Source organism: Dendropsophus ebraccatus, chromosome 2, assembly GCF_027789765.1.
Source record: "Dendropsophus ebraccatus isolate aDenEbr1 chromosome 2, aDenEbr1.pat, whole genome shotgun sequence".
Taxonomy (NCBI): Eukaryota; Metazoa; Chordata; class Amphibia; order Anura; family Hylidae; genus Dendropsophus; species Dendropsophus ebraccatus.
Genome location: NC_091455.1, coordinates 218073117 through 218095339, shown reverse-complemented (window position 1 = coordinate 218095339; position 22223 = coordinate 218073117). Strand labels below are relative to the sequence as shown.

The window sequence follows — 22223 nt, the reverse complement described above, 5'->3', positions numbered from 1 at the left end:
GGAAGTCATTATTATGGGGGTCTATAACTACCCAAATATATACAGGAAAGCAGGGGGAAGTCATTATTATGGGGGACTATAACTACTCAAGTATATACAGGAAAGCAGGGGGACGTCATTATTATGGGGGGGGGGGGGGACTATAACTACCCAATATATACAGGAAAGCAGGGGGAAGTCATTATTATGGGGATCTATAACTACCCAAATATATACAGGAAAGCAGGGGGAAGTCATTATTATGGGGGGGGGGGGGACTATAACTACCCAATATATACAGGAAAGCAGGGGGAAGTCATTATTATGGGGGACTATAACTACCCAAATATATACAGGAAAGCAGGAGGACGTCATTATTATGGGGGACTATAACTACCCAATATATACAGGAAAGCAGGGGGACGTCATTATTATGGGGGACTATAACTACCCAAATATATACAGGAAAGCAGGGGGAAGTCATTATTATGGGGGGGGCTATAACTACCCAAATATATACAGGAAAGCAGGAGGACGTCATTATTATGGGGGACTATAACTACCCAATATATACAGGAAAGCAGGGGGACGTCATTATTATGGGGACTATAACTACCCAAATATATACAGGAAAGCAGGGGGACGTCATTATTATGGGGGACTATAACTACCCAAATATATACAGGAAAGCAGGGGGACGTCATTATTATGGGGGGGGGGGGGGGCTATAACTACCCAATATATACAGGAAAGCAGGGGGAGTCATTATTATGGGGGACTATAACTACCCAAATATATACAGGAAAGCAGGGGGGACGTCATTATTATGGGGGGCTATAACTACCCAAATATATACAGGAAAGCAGGGGGGACGTCATTATTATGGGGGACTATAACTACCCAAATATATACAGGAAAGCAGGGGGAAGTCATTATTATGGGGGACTATAACTACCAAATATATACAGGAAAGCAGGGGGACGTCATTATTATGGGGGGGGGGGGCTATAAACTACCCAATATATACAGGAAAGCAGGGGGACGTCATTATTATGGGGGGGGGGGGGCTATAACTACCCAATATATACAGGAAAGCAGGGGGACGTCATTATTATGGGGGACTATAACTACCCAAATATATACAGGAAAGCAGGGGGACGTCATTATTATGGGGGGGGGGGGGTATAACTACCCAAATATATACAGGAAAGCAGGGGGACGTCATTATTATGGGGGGGGGGGGGGCTATAACTACCATAATATATACAGGAAAGCAGGGGGAGTCATTATTATGGGGGACTATAACTACCCAATATATACAGGGAAGCAGTGACCTCATTATTATGGGGGGGGGCTATAACTACCCCAATATATACAGGAAAGCAGAGTGACCTCATTATTATGGGGGGGGGCTATAACTACCCCAATATATACAGGAAAGCAGAGTGACCTCATTATTATGGGGGGCTATAACTACCCAATATATACAGGAAAGCAGAGTGACCTCATTATTATGGGGGGGGGGGGGGCTATAACTACCCAAAAAATACAGGAAAGCAGAGTGACATCATTATTATGGGGGGGGGCTATAACTACCCCAATATATACAGGAAAGCAGAGTGACCTCATTATTATGGGGGGGGGGGGGGGGGGCTATAAAAACCCCAAAAAATACAGGAAAGCAGAGTGGCCACATTATTATGGGGGGGGGGCTTGTAACTACCCCAATATATACAGGAAAGCAGAGTGACCTCATTATTATGGGGGGCTATAACTACCCAATATATACAGGAAAGCAGAGTGACCTCATTATTATGGGGGGGCTATAACTACCCAATATATACAGGAAAGCAGAGTGACCTCATTATTATGGGGGGGGGGGCTATAACTACCCCAATATATACAGGAAAGCCGAGTGACCTCATTATTATGGGGGGGGGGGGCTATAACTACCCCAATATATACAGGAAAGCAGAGTGACCTCATTATTATGGGGGGGCTATAACTACCCCAATATACACAGGAAAGCAGAGTGACCTCATTATTATGGGGGGGGCTATACCCCAATATATACAGGAAAGCAGAGTGACCTCATTATTATGGGGGGGGGGGGCTATAACTACCCCAATATACACAGGAAAGCAGAGTGACCTCATTATTATGGGGGGGCTATACCCCAATATATACAGGAAAGCAGAGTGACCTCATTATTATGGGGGGGGGGGCTATAACTACCCCAATATATACAGGAAAGCAGAGTGACCTCATTATTATGGGGGGGGGGCTATAACTACCCCAATATATACAGGAAAGCAGAGTGACCTCATATTATGGGGGGGGGGGGGCTATAACTACCCCAATATATACAGGAAAGCAGAGTGACCTCATTATTATGGGGGGGGGGGGGGGGGCTATAACTACCCAATATATACAGGAAAGCAGAGTGACCTCATTATTATGGGGGGGCTATAACTACCCAATATATACAGGAAAGCAGAGTGACCTCATTATTATGGGGGGGCTATAACTACCCAATATATACCGGAAAGCAGAGTGACCTCATTATTATGGGGGGGGGGCTATAACTACCCCAATATATACAGGAAAGCAGAGTGACCTCATTATTATGGGGGGGGGGGGGCTATAACTACCCCAATATACACAGGAAAGCAGAAACCTGCAGCTCCAGGAAGGGAAGCGGAGACTGGAAATAGTAAGAGATAATTACCTTTCTCAACTAGTACAGGAACCAACAAGAGGGGGGGGGGGGCACTTCTGGACCTGATCTTAACCAATAGGCCGGACAGAATATCAAAAATAGAGGTGGGGGGTCACCTAGGTAATAGTGACCATAATATAGTAAGTTTTCAATTATCCTTCAATAAAATGATTAGTAGAGGGGCTACAAGAACATTACATTTCAGGAAGGCTAATTTCCAAAAACTAAGAGAGGACCCCGGGGACATAGACTGGGGGGACACTGCCCTGAGATATAAGAGAGGACCCCGGGGACATAGACTGGGGGGGACACTGCCCTGAGATATAAGAGAGGACCCCGGGGACATAACACTGCCCTGAGATATAAGAGAGGACCCCGGGGACATAGACTGGGGGACACTGCCCTGAGATATAAGAGAGGACCCCCGGGGACATAGACTGGGGGGACACTGCCCTGAGATATAAGAGAGGACCCCGGGGACATAACACTGCCCTGAGATATAAGAGAGGACCCCGGGGACATAGACTGGGGGGGACACTGCCCTGAGATATAAGAGAGGACCCCGGGGACATAGACTGGGGGGACACTGCCCTGAGATATAAGAGAGGACCCCGGGGACATAGACTGGGGGGACACTGCCCTGAGATATAAGAGAGGACCCGGGGACATAGACTGGGACACTGCCCTGAGATATAAGAGAGGACCCCGGGGACATAGACTGGGACACTGCCCTGAGATATAAGAGAGGACCCCGGGGACATAGACTGGGGTACACTGCCCTGAGATATAAGAGAGGACCCTGGGGACATAGGACTGGGGGGACACTGCCCTGAGATATAAGAGAGGACCCCGGGGACATAGACTGGGACACTGCCCTGAGATATAAGAGAGGACCCCGGGGACATAGACTGGGGGGACACTGCCCTGAGATATAAGAGAGGACCCCGGGAACAGACTGGGGGGACACTGCCCTGAGATATAAGAGAGGACCCCGGGGACATAGACTGGGGGGACAGTGCCCTGAGATATAAGAGAGGACCCCGGGGACATAGACTGGGGGGACAGTGCCCTGAGATATAAGAGAGGACCCCGGGGACATAGACTGGGGGGACACTGCCCTGAGATATAAGAGAGGACCCTGGGGACATAGACTGGGGGGACACTGCCCTGAGATATAAGAGAGGACCCTGGGGATATAGACTGGGGGGACACTGCCCTGAGATATAAGAGAGGACCCCGGGGACATAGTCTGGGGGGACACTGCCCTGAGATATAAGAGAGGACCCCGGGGACATAGACTGGGGGGGACACTGCCCTGAGATATAAGAGAGGACCCCGGGGACATAGACTGGGACACTGCCCTGAGATATAAGAGAGGACCCCGGGGACATAGACTGGGGGGGACACTGCCCTGAGATATAAGAGAGGACCCCGGGACATAGACTGGGGGGACACTGCCCTGAGATATAAGAGAGGACCCGGGGACATAGACTGGGGGGACACTGCCCTGAGATATAAGAGAGGACCCCGGGTACATAGACTGGGGGGACACTGCCCTGAGATATAAGAGAGGACCCCGGGGACATTAGACTGGGGGGACACTGCCCTGAGATATAAGAGAGGACCCCGGGGTCATAGGACTGGGGGGACACTGCCCTGAGATATAAGAGAGGACCCCGGGGACATAGACTGGGGGGACACTGCCCTGAGATATAAGAGAGGACCCCGGGGACATAGACTGGACACTGCCCTGAGATATAAGAGAGGACCCCGGGGACATAGACTGGGACACTGCCCTGAGATATAAGAGAGGATCCCGGGGACATAGACTGGGGGGACACTGCCCTGAGATATAAGAGAGGACCCCGGGGACATAGACTGGGGGGACACTGCCCTGAGATATAAGAGAGGACCCCGGGGACATAGACTGGGACACTGCCCATGAGATATAAGAGAGGACCCCGGGGACATAGACTGGGGGGACACTGCCCTGAGATATAAGAGGAGGACCCCGGGGACATAGACTGGGGGGACACTGCCCTGAGATATAAGAGAGGACCCCGGGGATATAGACTGGGGGGACACTGCCCTGAGATATAAGAGAGGACCCCGGGGACATAGACTGGGGGGGACACTGCCCTGAGATATAAGAGAGGACCCCGGGGATATAGACTGGGGGGACACTGCCCTGAGATATAAGAGAGGACCCCGGGGACATAGACACTGCCCTGAGATATAAGAGAGGACCCCGGGGACATAGACTGGGACACTGCCCTGAGATATAAGAGAGGACCCCGGGGACATAGACTGGGGGGACACTGCCCTGAGATATAAGAGAGGACCCCGGGGACATAGACTGGGGGGACACTGCCCTGAGATAGAAGAGAGGACCCCAGGGACATATTTAAGAGCATCCTGGGTAAATCGTGTGAGCGACACATACTGTACCATATGGGAATAAAAGTAGTAGAAATAAGAGAAATCCAATGTGGTAACTACAGCTGGGTTGGTAGGCGGTCCTGCACGTGAGCTGTCTGGGGGAGGAGTCAATTAGGCGGGTAAGCGCGGGCGGGAAGTCAGTCAGCGCCAGACCTGCGAGCTGTTAGGTCTGCCGCCTGTGTCTCCTCACACGCCATGTCGGGAGTCGCCAATCTGCTGGAGCAGCTTCGCTCTGCTGCTCACACCGCCGACGCAGCCTGGATGGAGGCGAGGCTGCGGGAACTGCTGGAGTCTGCTCCTCCGGCAAGGGAACTCACTCCTCTCCCGCCTGAGCAACCCGCGCGGCGGACCCAGCGGCGGACTCATCCCCCTGAGAGGCTGAGCCCGGAGCAGGCAGGTAACAGTGCTGGGTGGCGCCCACGGAGCCCCTCCAGGCCGAGTCCCGCGGTCTTCCACATCCAGCAGGCGGGCTCGGCCTGTGAGGAATCCGTACAGGCGGCCTAGCACAGCGGCACGGCACAGGTCCTCCTCCAGTCATGAGGTGAGGCCTGCACGCGCTTCCTTTTCCCTCACAGTCGGCCCCACGGCGGCGGTATCCGGTGATGAGCCAGTCAGACCGCCGGCCTCCATACCTCCTGAGCCCCATTCCAGGCCGCCTAGGCCGTCCAGATCCAGACGGGTTGTGGAGTCTGCGGTGGGGTGCACGCACCCCCCTGCCGCGGGGGTAGTGCCCGCCCTCACTTCCTCACCTCACAATAGCGGTGCTGCGGCAGCGTGGTCTGGCGATGCTCCAGTCGGCCTGCTGGCTTTTTCTCAGGAGGCAGCTCCACTTTTCTCAGTCCGGCCTAAATCGGTGGTCCTCAGGCCGCCAGGAGTGTTGAGCGGGGCCCAGGATGTTGCAGCCCCTGGTCTTCTTGATGTTGGAGCGTGTGGTTTCCCAGGTCCAGCGGCGGTTGCTAGTGGCAACCCCCCTCCAGCTACTTATCCTATGATGCCGGCTTGGTCGCCAGAGGTCGGTTGGATGCAGAGACCGTGGGGGGACAAGATCGTCGGGTGGAGTCGCCTTTCCCGGCTGGTGGGCACACAGCACCCGCGCAGCCTGGTAAGTGTTTGCCCTTATCTTTTCCTTTCCCTCCAATTTTAATGTCCCAAGGGAGCGAGGGTAGGCCATTAGGGGGTTTACAGGCCACCTTGGGCGGGGGTGTGGGGGTAGTTGGTCAAGGAACAGCCTCAGTGAGTTGCTCGGCAGTGTGAGGGACCTCCTTGCCCGTTGTGAATCGGGTGTGGGGATTGGCGGGGCGGGGGGGGGCGTCCCCGGTGACAGCGTGGGTACAGCAACAATCGGATTCCGTGGGTACCAGTATGGAGAGTACTCTTGCTTGGGGTCAGAGTATGGCCTCAGCGCAATCGGGTGGGGTGACAGTGTCTGTTCAGACGGAGAAGGAAAAGGAGGTTGACCAGGTTAGGTTGGATGATCGGGCCCGGGGCGAAGTATACGCTTGCTTTGAAGGCCCCTTGGGTTCACATTTAAAAAAGGAAGTGAGGGAGAAAATATGGAAGGACGAGTACATAGAGATTTTCTCGCTCCTTCCTTTGGAAAAGTTTAATTTAGATAAATCTAAGAAGGATGACAGTAAGAAGGAGGACGAAGAAAAGAGGAGGTGGCGGTTAATCCCACAGACTTTTAACAACTGGCTCCAGGCGTTCGCCATTTTGGCGAGCATTTTAGGGGAAAAAGCGCCGGACAACTGTTCGGCTCTTTTTTGCTACATGGATGCCATTAACAAGGCTCATCGGGTGTACGGCGGCCAGGCTTGGCTCCGTTATGATGAGCAGTTTAGACAGCGGAAGGCAGTAAGACCTAGCATCAGATGGGATCATAAAGATATTGGGCTATGGCTTCGAGTTATGGCCCCTACGTGGTACGGGCATCCCTTTCAGGGGGGGGGGGGGGGGGCGGCGCTGCTGGCCAGGGCGGAGGCGCAGTCGCGGTCTCTCAGGGAGGGCCATCAGGAAGACAGAAAACGGGTGTGTGTTGGCAGTTCAATGAGGGTCAGTGCAGATGGGGCTACAGCTGCCGTTTTTAAGCACGCCTGCTCCATCTGCAACGGAACCACTCACGGATCATCAAAATGCTATAGAAAAGGGAAGGGTAAGGGACAGGGCTCCAGTAGTTCCCATGGTAGAGACGCCAGTGAGGCTGCACGCGATGCTGCCGCACATAAATAGGTTCCCCGATAGACAGAGGGCGGAATTGCTGGAGGCTGGATTCAGACAAGGTTTTATAATCCCGGCTCCTGCACATCAGGTGCCGCAGTCCTTGCGTAACCTGCAGTCTGCCTATCAGCATCCCGACATAGTTAATGATAAACTAATGAAAGAGGTAAGTTTGGTCAGGATGGCGGGACCTTTTGCCTCACCACCTTTCCCAAACTTGGTAATTTCCCCCCTGGGTTTGGTCCCTAACTAACAAGTTTAGGCTCATACATCATCTGTCTCATCCTAAGGGTTTGTCGGTCAATGATGGCATAGACCCTGAACTATGTTCAGTAGTTTATACATCCTTTGACGCGGCAATGCAATGGGTTAGATCATATGGGAAGGAGGCGGTTCTGGCAAAGGCAGACGTGGAGGCAGCATTTAGGTTGCTGCCGGTACATGCAGACAGTGTGCGGCTGTTGGGGTGTTATTGGGACGGTGGATATTTTGTCGATCGATGTTTGCCCATGGGATGTTCTATCTCATGTACCTACTTCGAGGCTTTTAGCTCTTTTTTTGGAGTGGGCTGTGAAGGACCTGACAGGTGTCCGGTCCCTTATCCACTACGACGATTTTTTATGCATTGGCCCGCCTGATTCACCCTTCTGCCGCACGTTGTTATGCACATTGGAGGGGGTGGCACAGTCTTTTGGGGTTCCCCTAGCTCCGGAAAAAACTGAGGGTCCGGCAACAGTGTTGAGTTTTTTGGGAATCACAATAGACTCAGTTGCCATGGAGTGCAGGCTGCCGGAGGACAAACTGCAGTCCTTGAGGCTTGAGGTGGATAGAGCTAAAGATTTGAAGAAGGAATTTACAGTCATTGTTGGGAAGGCTCAACTTTGCCTGCCGGATCATCCCGATGGGGCGGGTGTTTTGTCGGAGGTTGGCCGCCGCTACGTCTGGTGTTCGGGCCCCTCATCATTTTGTTCATTTAACTCGCGACCATCGGGATGATCTGGAGGTGTGGGGGAGTTTTTTGGAACAATATAACGGCAGGTCTTTGGTGTTGGCGGAGGTGAGGGAGAATGCAGATTTTGATTTTTTTACGGATGCTGCGAGGAGTTGGGGTTTTGGGGCTTATTGCCAGGGTGAGTGGTGTGCGGAGCAGTGGCCAGAGAGTTGGGGGGGGGACAGGTTTGCTTAGGAATCTGGCTTTTTTGGAGCTTTTCCCTATAGTGGTATGAGTGTTTTTGTGGGGGGTGAGGTTTCAGAACCGTAAAGTCCGTTTTCACTGTGATAACCTGGGGGTGGTGATGGCTATTAATAGTTTAACTGCTTCATCCCCGCCAGTGGTTAGGTTATTACCTTGCCTAGTTCTAGAGTGTCTCCGGTCGAATGCGTGGATGGTGGCTGTACATGTGCCTGGAGTTCTGAACTCAATTGCTGATTCTCTCTCCCGCTCGCAGTTCGATCGGTTTCGGCAGCTGGCACTGGAAGCAGTGGAGAAGGGCCTGGAGTGTCCGGAGCACCTGTGGGAGCTGGGCTTTGAGCGGCGGGACAGTTGATTCAGGCTTCATTGGCTTCTGGTACGTGGGCCTCTTACGAGTCTACCTGGCGGCTGTAGATGGAGTGGTGTAGAGGGCTTGAGGGTATTGATTCGGTGGAGGGACAATGTTTGGCGCTTCTTTGTTGGGTTGGGGATATGTCGGTTAAGGAGTGGTCGGTGGCTAAGTTGAATAGGGTTTTAGCTGGTTTAGCCTTCGGTTTTAAAGTTCGTAGATTGCCCGATGTTACAAAGGATTTTGTGGTGGCAAAGGCTGTGAAGGGCTTTTGCCGGGGGCAAGTGTGGAGGGCTTCACGTCGGCCTGTTGGTTTCCAATTACTGGAGCGTCTAGGGGGTGCAGTTGATGGGATTTGCAGCTCTCCTTATGAGGCAGTGTTATTCAGGTTGGAGTTTTCGTGGGCTTTCTTTGGGGCTTTGAGGATTGGGGAATTGGTGGCCCCCAGTGGTAATAGAGCGGGCGGGTTGTTAAGGGAGGAAGTGTTATTATTGCAGGATAGAGTGGAATTCTGGTTACGTCTGTCTAAAACAGATCAAGGTGGGAGGGGCAAGCGGGTGGTGCTGGGGTTGGTCCCTGGCTCTGTGATGTGTCCGGTTCGGTGTTTGGATTGTTTTTTACGGCTGCGCCATTATGGCACAGGCCCATTGCTTTGTCATGTGGATGGGTCTTACTTATCCAGTTATCAATTCACGGCAGTATTTCGCCGCTGTTTGGCCGATCTGGGTCTTGACTCGTCCCACTTTGCGCCACATTCCTTCCAAATTGGCGCAGCTACAGAGGCTGCTGGATGGGGTTTGGGGGCAGAGTTGGTTAGAAAAATTGGTAGGTGGGAATCGTCACGTTACAAGTCTTATGTCAGGCCTCATTTGGTTTAGTGTGCTGGGAGGCCTTAGGGGGGTCAGGTGGCTGGGATAGTCGAAATGAAAGGGGGGAGGTGTTGTTGGGGGGTCTTGGGAGCATGTGTAGTGGATATTCTTTCCAGTGTCGTTGCAGGAGGAGTCCCTTGTTTGGTGTGGATCCTGGGTCACTCCTACGTGGGGCGAGGGGCTCGCAGGGCAGATGTGCGCCCTAATGGTAGACAGCTCGGCTTCCCGAGGGAGGTAGCGGAGGTGCGGTGGTTGGGGTTTAGTGGGATGGTATGGAGTAGGGTATTGTGCGAATTCCAGCATTTTGTGGCTTTTGATAGGGCTCCCGACATATTGGTGCTCCATGTTGGGGGAAATGACCTGGGGGAGCGCCCGATGCGGGAGCTGTGCGGGATATCCGTAATGATTTATTTTAGTTATGGAGGCATTTCCCGACGATGGTTGTGGTATGGTCAGAAATGGTTCAGAGATTTACGTGGCGCGCGGCCAGATCTGTGACTCGTTTGAATAAGGCGCGGATAAAGGTGAACAGGGCGGTTTCAGGGTTTGTGGTACGTAATAGGGGTGTGGCTGTGTGGCATCATGAGCTGGAAGGGGGCAGGAGGCGTTTTGGTTAAGAGATGGTGTGCATTTAAATGCGATAGGGACTGACCTGTGGGCCTTGGCACTGCAAGACCGGATTGAGAGGGCTCTGCGATTGTGGGGGGCCTCGCAGACTAGAGGTGGTCAAGGTCAGCTCGTAATGGCGGGGGAGGTCCTTGTGGTTGGAAGTCAAATTGGTGGGGGGACGGGGGGATCATAGTGGGGTATGATCCTCCTCCTCAATAGTCTTGATCATTTACTAGAGGTCTGGCGCAAAATGTTTTGGGCTCTCACTGGCGGTGTAGCACCAGAGGGCGATGGGTGGCATGGTAGCCACAGTGGGATGGTGTCTCCGAGTTAGGCTGGGCAACTGGAGGCAATAGCAAGAAGAAAAATACTATTGATAGTTAACTGGGCGTCAGATCTTTCTGTAGCTACAAGGACCTCCTCTAGGGTTGTTGTAACAAATGTTAAGATGGTTGATGTTATTGCACTTTATTCCATAAGTCTAATTTTTGTTGTTTGTCAATAAATATTGGCTGCTGTGGCCACAAATTTTCCAAACGGCGACTCTGTGTTTCATTTAAAGGAAGGGGGGTTAAGTACCTGGTGGGGTGGGGGGGGGGCGAGTCATTGGTTTGGTATAGTGGGGTACGGGTGGACCGTGCTCTACGATACAAGTCATGTGTAAAAAGCAAATAAAAGAAGCAAAAATAGCAACAGAAAGAAGGATAGCCACAGAAAGTAAAACAAATCCCAAAATGTTCTTCACCTATATAAACAACAAAAGACTTAAAGGGAACCTGTCACCCCCCGTGCCGGGGTGACAGGCTCCCGACCCCCCGTTAGAGACCCCTATACTTACCTCATCCCGCCGGGTCCCGCTTCTGGATTCGGTCGGGTCCCGGAGATCTCAGCCGCTGCAGCCCGGCGCGCGCGCTGAGAGATGAGTCCAACGCTCATAGAGAATGACGGAGCGCTGGACTCTCCTGTCATTCTCTATGGGTGTTGGACTCATCTCTCAGCGCGCGCGCCGGGCTGCAGCGGCTGAGATCTCCGGGACCCGACCGAATCCAGAAGCGGGACCCGGCGGGATGAGGTAAGTATAGGGGTCTCTAACGGGGGGTCGGGAGCCTGTCACCCCGGTACGGGGGGTGACAGGTTCCCTTTAAAACTGAAAATGTTGGTCCCCTCAAAAATAATCTGGGTGTAATGGTGGAGGGGGAAGAGGAAAAGGCCAATCTACTAAATACATTTTTTCTCTACTGTATTCACAGAGGAGAATCCCATAACAGAGGACATGATTAGGGATAATATAAATCCTCCCATAAATCTCACCTGCCTAACACAACAAGAAGTGGGGAGACGCCTTAAAAACATTAAAATCCATAAGTCACCGGGCCCAGAAGGTATCCATCCTAGAGTACTGCAGGAATTAAATACGGTGTTAGACAGACCGATATTCCTAATATTTAAAGATTCTATTACGACAGGGATTGTTCCACAGGACTGGGGCATAGCTAATGTGGTACCAATATTCAAGAAGGGGTCAAAGAGCGATCCTGGAAACTACAGGCCTGTAAGTCTAACATCTATAGTAGGTAAAGTATTTGAGGGGTTTGTAAGAGATGCTATACTGGTGTATATATATAAGAGATGCTATACTGGTGTATATATATAAGAGATGCTATACTGGTGTATATATATAAGAGATGCTATACTGGTATATATATATATAAGAGATGCTATACTGGTGTATCTTAATGAAAATAATCTTATGACGCAGCATCAGCATGGATTTATGAGGGATCGGTCCTGTCAGACTAATCTGATCGGCTTCTATGAAGAGGTAAGTTATAGACTGGACCTGGGGGAGGCTGTATATGTGTATATAGACTGGACCTGGGGGAGGCTGTATTTGTGTATATAGACTGGACCTGGGGGAGGCTGTGGATGTTGTGTATATAGACTGGACCTGGGGAAGGCTGTGGACGTTGTGTATATAGACTGGACCTGGGGGAGGCTGTATATGTGTATATAGACTGGACCTGGGGGAGGCTGTATATGTGTATATAGACTGGACCTGGGGGAGGCTGTGGATGTTGTGTATATAGACTGGAGCTGGGGGAGGCTGTATATGTGTATATAGACTGGACCTGGGGGAGGCTGTATATGTGTATATAGACAGGACCTGGGGGAGGCTGTGGATGTTGTGTATATAGACTGGACCGGGGGGGGGGGCTGTATAAGTGTATATAGACTGGACCTGGGGGAGGCTGTGGATGTTGTGTATATAGACAGGACCTGGGGGAGGCTGTATATGTGTATATAGACTGGACCTGGGGGAGGCTGTGGATGTTGTGTATATAGACTGGACCTGGGGGAGGCTGTATATGTGTATATAGACAGGACCTGGGGGAGGCTGTATATGTGTATATAGACAGGACCTGGGGGAGGCTGTATATGTGTATATAAACAGGACCTGGGGGAGGCTGTATATGTGTATATAGACAGGACCTGGGGGAGGCTGTATATGTGTATATAAACAGGACCTGGGGGAGGCTGTATATGTGTATATAGACTGGACCTGGGGGAGGCTGTATATGTGTATATAGACTGGACCTGGGGGAGGCTGTATATGTGTATATAGACTGGACCTGGGGGAGGCTGTATATGTGTATATAGACAGGACCCTGGGGAGGCTGTATATGTGTATATATAGACTGGACCTGGGGGAGGCTGTATTTGTGTATATAGACAGGACCTGGGGGAGGCTGTATATGTGTATATAGACTGGACCTGGGGGAGGCTGTGGACGTTGTGTATATAGACAGGACCTGGGGGAGGCTGTGGACGTTGTGTATATAGACTGGACCTGGGGGAGGCTGTATATGTGTATATAGACAGGACCTGGGGGAGGCTGTGTATGTGTATATAGACTGGACCTGGGGGAGGCTGTATATGTGTATATAGACTGGACCTGGGGGAGGCTGTATATGTGTATATAGACTGGATCTGGGGGAGGCTGTATATGTGTATATAGACGGGACCTGGGGGAGGCTGTATATGTGTATATAGACTGGACCTGGGGGAGGCTGTATATGTGTATATAGACAGGACCTGGGGGAGGCTGTATATGTGTATATAGACTGGACCTGGGGGAGGCTGTATATGTGTATATAGACTGGACCTGGGGGAGGCTGTATATGTGTATATAGACAGGACCTGGGGGAGGCTGTATATGTGTATATAGACAGGACCTGGGGGAGGCTGTATATGTGTATATAGACAGGACCTGGGGGAGGCTGTATATGTGTATATAGAATGGACCTGGGGAGGCTGTATATGTGTATATAGACAGGACCTGGGGGTGGCTGTGGATGTTGTGTATATAGACTGGACCTGGGGGAGGCTGTATATGTGTATATAGACAGGACCTGGGGGAGGCTGTATATGTGTATATAGACAGGACCTGGGGAGGCTGTATATGTGTATATAGACTGGACCCTGGGGAGGCTGTATATGTGTATATAGACTGGACCTGGGGGAGGCTGTATATGTGTATATAGACTGGACCTGGGGGAGGCTGTATATGTGTATATAGACAGGACCTGGGGGAGGCTGTATATGTGTATATAGACAGGACCTGGGGGAGGCTGTATATGTGTATATAGACAGGACCTGGGGGAGGCTGTATATGTGTATATAGAATGGACCTGGGGGAGGCTGTATATGTGTATATAGACAGGACCTGGGGGAGGCTGTATATGTGTATATAGACAGGACCTGGGGGAGGCTGTATATGTGTATATAGACAGGACTGGGGGAGGCTGTATATGTGTATATAGACAGGACCTGGGGGAGGCTGTGGATGTTGTGTATATAGACTGGACCTGGGGGAGGCTGTATATGTGTATATAGACAGGACCTGGGGGAGGCTGTATATGTGTATATAGACAGGACCTGGGGGAGGCTGTATATGTGTATATAGACTGGACCTGGGGGAAGCTGTATATGTGTATATAGACAGGACCTGGGGGAGGCTGTATATGTGTATATAGACAGGACCTGGGGGAGACTGTATATGTGTATATAGACAGGACCTGGGGGAGGCTGTGTATGTGTATATAGACAGGACCTGGGGGAGGCTGTATATGTGTATATAGACTGGACCTGGGGAGGCTGTATATGTGTATATAGACAGGACCTGGGGGAGGCTGTATATGTGTATATAGACAGGACCTGGGGGAGGCTGTATATGTGTATATAGACAGGACCTGGGGGAGGCTGTATATGTGTATATAGACTGGACCTGGGGGAGGCTGTGTATGTGTATATAGACAGGACCTGGGGGAGGCTGTATATGTGTATATAGACTGGACCTGGGGGAAGCTGTATATGTGTATATAGACAGGACCTGGGGGAGGCTGTATATGTGTATATAGACAGGACCTGGGGGAGACTGTATATGTGTATATAGACAGGACCTGGGGGAGGCTGTGTATGTGTATATAGACAGGACCTGGGGGAGGCTGTATATGTGTATATAGACTGGACCTGGGGGAGGCTGTATATGTGTATATAGACAGGACCTGGGGAGGCTGTATATGTGTATATAGACAGGACCTGGGGGAGGCTGTATATGTGTATATAGACAGGACCTGGGGGAGGCTGTATATGTGTATATAGACAGGACCTGGGGGAGGCTGTATATGTGTATATAGACTGGACCTGGGGGGAGGCTGTATATGTGTATATAGACAGGACCTGGGGGAGGCTGTATATGTGTATATAGACTGGACCGGGGGGAGGCTGTGGACGTTGTGTATATAGACTGGACCGGGGGGAGGCTGTATATGTGTATATAGACTGGACCGGGGGGAGGCTGTGGACGTTGTGTATCTGGACTTTTCTATAGTATTTGATACTATGCCACATGAAAGGTCGGTCTATAAAATGAGGATGCTGGGACTTGGGGAAAATGTATGCAAATGGGTAAGTAACTGGTTGTGTGATAGAAAACAGAGGGTGGTCATTGATGGAACATATTCAGATTGGGTTTTAGTTACTAGTGGTGTACCACAGGGGTCAGTGTTGGGTCACAGTTACTAGTAGAGTACCACAGGGGTCAGTGTTGGGCCACTTCTTTTTAATATTTTTATTAATGATCTTGTAGAGGGGCTACAGAGCAGAATCTCCATATTTGCAGATGATACTAAACTGGGTGAAGTAATCAGCACAGAGGAGGATAATATCATATTACAGAGGGATTTGGAGAAGCTAGAGGCTTGGGCAGTGAAATGGCAGATGATGTATAATGTGGATACATGTAAGGTTATGCATTTGGGCCATAGAAATAATAAGTACAGTTATGTGCTAAATAATAAAACACTGGGTAAAACTACTTCCGAAAAGGACCTGGGGGTATGGGTGGACAGTAACCTCATCTATAGTGATCAGTGCCAGGCAGCAGCTGCCAAGGCTAATAAAATAATGGGAGGCATCAAAAGAGGTATAGATGCTAAAGATGTGAACATAGTTTTGCCTCTTTATAGATCACTGGTCAGACCACACATGGTATATACTGTATACAGCACCGGTATATAAGATCATAGTGTCCTCTTTATAAACCACTAGTCAGACCACATATGGTATATACTGTGTACAGTTTTGGGCACCGGTATATAAGAAGGACGCAGCTGAACTGGAGCGGGTGCAGAGGAGGGCCACAAAGGTCACTAAGGGAATGGGGGGGGGGGGGGGGGGGGGGTTACTGTACCAGGACAGGTTATCACGCTTGGGGTTATTTACGCTAGAAAAAAGACGTCTTAGGGGCGATCTGATCCCAATGTACAAATATATGAATGGACAGTACAGAGGTCTTTGTAGTGGTCTTTTTACTCCTAGGTCTGTAACAATGACAAGGGGGCATCCTCTACGTCTAGAGGAAAGAAGATTTTATCATCAGCATCGACGCGGGTTCTTTACTGTACGAGCGGTAAGACTGTGGGACTCTCTGCCACATGATGCTGTCCTGGCCGATTCATTATATAAGTACAGGGGAGGCCTGGATGCTTTTCTTGAACAATATAATATTACAAGTTATGGGCATTAGATACGTTGGTCCGGGGATTGTTCTGGTCGCCATTGGAGTCGGAGGGAGTTTTCTCCCTGTGATGGGGCAATTGTCGTTTGCCTCATGGGGGTTTTTGCCTTCCCTGGATTACCACAGTAGGTTTCCCTGGGTTGAACCTGATGGACTCTTGTCTTCTTTTAACCTAATTTACTATGTTACTATCCTCCTGCCCCTCCATCATATTACTACCCCCTTCATCCTCCTGCCCCTCCATCATATTACTACCCCTCCATCATCCTCCTTCCCCTTCATCCTCCTGCCCTTCCATCATCATAGTAGTACCCCTCTCATCCTTTTGCCCCTCATCAGCATACCAGTACCTCCCATATCATTCTCCAGCCCCTCCATCTCTATTTAAAACAAAAAAACAGCTATACTTACCTCACCTGTAAGGTTCCTCTAGTGCCCCAGCCACTCCTGTCGCTGCTCGAGTGAGATCGCGAATGCCGGAAGGGGGCGGAGCTTCCCGGGACTATCCAGGGCATGGTTTTGCCGGGGCTGTCTCCTCAGAGTCGGGCAGACCCGGCAAAACCATTTATTTATCCTGCTGCAGCTGGGGGCCCACTGAGGACAGGCAGCATAATCCTATGGCTGACTGGGGGCCCCAGCTGATGGACAGGCAGTGGGAGTGGGGAAGGGGCCCACCGGAGGATCCTTCGGTCCTCTGGTGGCCCAGTCCGACACTGAACGTATAATAACTTCCCTCCGTTGTGTGGGTGGTGTAACGTATAATAACTTCCCTCCGGTGTGTGTGTGTTTCGGGGGTGGGATGGTGTAACGTATAATAACTTCCCTCCGGTGTGTGTGTGTGTGTCGGGGGTGGGGTGGTGTAACGTATAATAACTTCCCTCCGGTGTGTGTGTGTGTGTGTGTCGGGGGTGGGGTGGTGTAACGTATAATAACTTCCCTCCGGTGTGTGTGTGTGTGTCGGGGGTGGGGTGGTGTAACGTATAATAACTTCCCTCCGGTGTGTGTGTGGGGGTGTAACGTATAATAACTTCCCTCCGGTGTGTGTGTGTGTCGGGGGTAGGATGGTGTAACGTATAATAACTTCCCTCCGGTGTGTGTGTGTTTCGGGGGTGGGATGGTGTAACGTATAATAACTTCCCTCCGGTGTGTGTGTGTGTCGGGGGTAGGATGGTGTAACGTATAATAACTTCCCTCCGGTGTGTGTGTGTGTCGGGGGTGGGATGGTGTAACGTATAATAACTTCCCTCCGGTGTGTGTGTGTGTCGGGGGTGGGGTGGTGTAACGTATAATAACTTCCCTCCGGTGTGTGTGTGTGTGTGTTGGGGGTGGGGTGGTGTAACATATAATAACTTCCCTCCGGTGTGTGTGTGTCGGGGGTGGGGTGGTGTAACGTATAATAATTTCCCTCCGGTGTGTGTGTGGGGGTGTAACGTATAATAACTTCCCTCCGGTGTGTGTGTGTGTCGGGGGTAGGATGGTGTAACGTATAATAACTTCCCTCCGGTGTGTGTGTGTGTCGGGGGTGGGATGGTGTAACGTATAATAACTTCCCTCCGGTGTGTGTGTGTGTGTCGGGGGTAGGATGGTGTAACGTATAATAACTTCCCTCCGGTGTGTGTGTGTGTGTGTGTGTCGGGGGTAGGATGGTGTAACGTATAATAACTTCCCTCCGGTGTGTGTGTGTGTGTGTCGGGGGTGGGGTGGTGTAACGTATAATAACTTCCCTCCGGTGTGTGTGTGTGTCGGGGGTGGGGTGGTGTAACGTATAATAACTTCCCTCCGGTGTGTGTGTGTGTCGGGGGTAGGATGGTGTAACTTATAATAACTTCCCTCCGGTGTGTGTGTGTGTGTGTGTCGGGGGTAGGATGGTGTAACTTATAATAACTTCCCTCCGGTGTGTGTGTGTGTGTCGGGGGTAGGATGGTGTAACGTATAATAACTTCCCTCCGGTGTGTGTGTGTGTGTCGGGGGTAGGATGGTGTAACGTATAATAACTTCCCTCCGGTGTGTGTGGGTCGGGTGGTGTAACGTGTAATAACTTCCCCATTGTATAAATGTCCATTGTTCTGCAGTTCTCTTATCTGGTGTCAGTCTTTATGATGTCACTGTGGGCGTGGCCTCACAGAGGAGCTAGACTCCGCCCCTGAGGTTCTGGGTATAATAGAAGCGCCCTTTGATATAAAGCAGGATGGGTGGGCAGCGGGGAGGGGGTCCTTACCACGGCACTCGATGTCCTGGCACTGGTTGCCCTCCGGGGTGCAGATACTGGGGGGATAAGACACAGAGGGTGAGTGACACAGAGCGGGGAGGGGCAGCTGCAGGCAGAGGGGGGGCGGCTACTCACCACTGCTGGCACTCCCCCACCAGCCACATGTCACCCACACTCCAGTCCGAGCCATTGTGGGGGCACAGCGCCGGGCACAGCTCCAGGTAACATGGACGAGAGTTCTGCTCTGGAGGTGGACACTGACTGATGTCGCCGGACTCCGGAATGGAAGATCTGAGGACAACACAGAAACAGGCTACAATGTGGCGGCTGTGTGTGGGGCCCCGCGGGGAGGCGACTGTGTGTGGGGCCCTGTGGGGAGGCGGCTGTGTGTGGGGCCCCGCGGGGAGGAGGCTGTATGTGGGGCCCTAGGGGGAGGCGGCTGTGTGTGGGGCCCCGCGGGGAGGCGACTGTGTGTGGGGCCCTGTGGGGAGGCGGCTGTGTGTGGGGCCCTGTGGGGAGGCGGCTGTGTGTGGGGCCCTAGGGGGAGGCGGCTGTGTGTGGGGCCCTAGGGGGAGGCGGCTGTGTGTGGGGCCCCGCGGGGAGGCGACTGTGTGTGGGGCCCTGTGGGGAGACGACTGTGTGTGGGGCCCCGCGGGGAGGCGACTGTGTGTGGGGCCCCAGGTGACAAGTTTGATGATGAATTAACATGAAGGAAAAGCTTAGGGCTGGGCAATTAATTGATATAATTCGATTAATTCGCCCAGAACGTTGAAATAGATTCGATTTTTTTGTGAAAATCGTAAATTCAATTTTTGGGTTGCGGTGTCGGGCCGGCGGCCAAGCTGTACAGGGGTGGTGTGGCATGGGGCGTGACACTGGCAAGCTGGAAAGGGGTGGGCGGGGGCAAGGTGTTGGGTGGGCGTTGGGTTTGGGCAGCCGCCCGAGGCTCCGGGGGGCCCATGCCACGCCGCCCACATTATAATCCGTTGCGGCCCGGCCCCCCCTCGCCACTGCAGGCTCTTGTGACCGCAAGCATTGTTTGGCTTGCGGTCACAAGAGTCCTGCTCTTACTGTCCCCCGGCTGTTGCGCAGCTGCTGGAGGTGTCCCGTCCTATCCCCCGGCAGCGCGCGCATCAGAGAGCTCCCCGTGCGCTTGTGGCTGTGACTTCCGGCGCACGGGGAGCTCTCTGATGTGCGCGCTGCCGGGGGATAGGACGGGACACCTCGACAGGGGAACGAGTTGTAAGGTGAGTTTTTTTTTTTTTTTTAAATCTGCCTGCATGGAGGGGGAGGGGGGACCATCTATAAGAGGGGGGGGGGGGAGAGGGGGACCATCTATAAGAGGGGGGGGGGGGGAGAGGGGGACCATCTATAAGAGGGGGGGAAAAGAGGGGGACCATCTATAAGAGGGGGGGAAAAGACGGGGACCATCTATAAGAGGGGGGGGAAGAGGGGGACCATCTATAAGAGGGGGGGGGAAGAGGGGGACCATCTATAAGAGGGGGGGGGGAAGAGGGGGACCATCTATAAGAGGGGGGGGGGAAGAGGGGGACCATCTATAAGAGGGGGGGAAAAGAGGGGGACCATCTATAAGAGGGGGAAAAAGAGGGGTACCATTTATAAAAGGGGGGGGAAGAGGGGGACCATCTATAAGAGGGGGGGAAGAGGGGGACCATCTATAAGAGGGGGGGAAGAGGGGGACCATCTATAAGAGGGGGGGAAGAGGGGGACCATCTATAAGAGGGGGGGAAGAGGGGGACCATCTATAAGAGGGGGGGAAGAGGGGGGACCATCTATAAGAGGGGGAAAAAAGAGGGGGACCATCTATAAGGAGGGAAGAGGGGGACCATCTATAAGAGGGGGAAAAAAGAGGGGGACCATCTATAAGAGGGGGAAAAAAGAGGGGGACCATCTATAAGAGGGGGGAAAGAGGGGGACCATCTATAAGAGGGGGGGGAATAGGGGGACCATCTATAAGGGGGGGGGAAGAGGGGGACCATCTATAAGAGGGGGGGAAAAGAGGGGGGACCATCTATACCTGTACTACTACTACTACACCCCTCATCTATACCTGTACTACTACTACTACTACACCCCTCATCTATACCTGTACTACTACTACTACTACACTCCTCATCTATACCTGTACTACTACTACTACTACATCCCTCATCTATACCTGTACTACTACTACACCCCTCATCTATACCTGTACTACTACTACACCCCTCATCTATACCTGTACTACTACTACACCCCTCATCTATACCTGTACTACTACTACACCCCTCATCTATACCTGTACTACTACTACACCCCTCATCTATACCTGTACTACTACTATACCCCTCATCTATACCTGTACTACTACTACACCCCTCATCTATACCTGTATACCTGTACTACTACTACTATACCCCTCATCTATACCTGTACTACTACTACTACACCCCTCATCTATACCTGTACTACTACTACACCCCTCATCTATACCTGTACTACTACTACTACTACACCCCTCATCTATACCTGTACTACTACTACTATACCCCTCATCTATACCTGTACTACTACTACTACTACACCCCTCATCTATACCTGTACTACTACTACTACACCCCTCATCTATACCTGTACTACTACTACTACACCCCTCATCTATACCTGTACTACTACACCCCTCATCTATACCTGTACTACTACTACACCCCTCATCTATACCCGTACTACTACTACTACACCCCTCATCTATACCTGTACTACTACTACACCCCTCATCTATACCTGTACTACTACTACTACTACACCCCTCATCTGTACCTGTACTACTACTACACCCCTCATCTATACCTGTACTACTACTATACCCCTAATCTATACCTGTACTACTACTACTACACCCCTCATCTATACCTGTACTACTACTACACCCCTCATCTATACCTGTACTACTACTACACCCCTCATCTATACCTGTACTACTACTACTACACCTCTCATCTATACCTGTACTACTACTACACCCATCATCTATACCTGTACTACTACACCCCTCATCTATACCTGTACTACTACTACACCCCTCATCTATACCTGTACTACTACTACTACTACACCCCTCATCTGTACCTGTACTACTACTACACCCCTCATCTTTACCTGTACTACTACTACACCCCTCATCTATACCTGTACTACTACTACACCCCTCATCTATACCTGTACTACTACTACTACACCCCTCATCTATACCTGTACTACTACACCCCTCATCTATACCTGTACTACTACTACTACTACACCCCTCATCTATACCTGTACTACTACTACACCCCTCATCTATACCTGTACTACTACTACTACACCCCTCATCTATACCTGTACTACTACTACACCCCTCATCTATACCTGTACTACTACTACTACACCCCTCATCTATACCTGTACTACTACTACACCCCTCATCTATACCTGTACTACTACTACTACACCCCTCATCTATACCTGTACTACTACTGCACCCCTCATCTATACCTGTACTACTACATCCCTCATCTATACC

General features: G+C 51.3%; 1 protein-coding gene across 1 annotated transcript in view; it reads right to left on the bottom strand.

Annotated features, from left to right (window-relative positions):
• LOC138784235 (SCO-spondin-like) overlaps window positions 1-22223 on the bottom strand; it is a 251800-nt gene that overhangs the window by 73844 nt on the left and 155733 nt on the right. Inside the window, exons 89-90 of the mRNA XM_069959741.1 lie at window positions 18797-18952; window positions 18671-18717 (exon numbers count right to left, since the gene is read on the bottom strand). Coding sequence (XP_069815842.1) covers window positions 18671-18717; window positions 18797-18952 — 203 coding nt within the window. The remainder of the gene's footprint in view (window positions 1-18670; window positions 18718-18796; window positions 18953-22223) is intronic.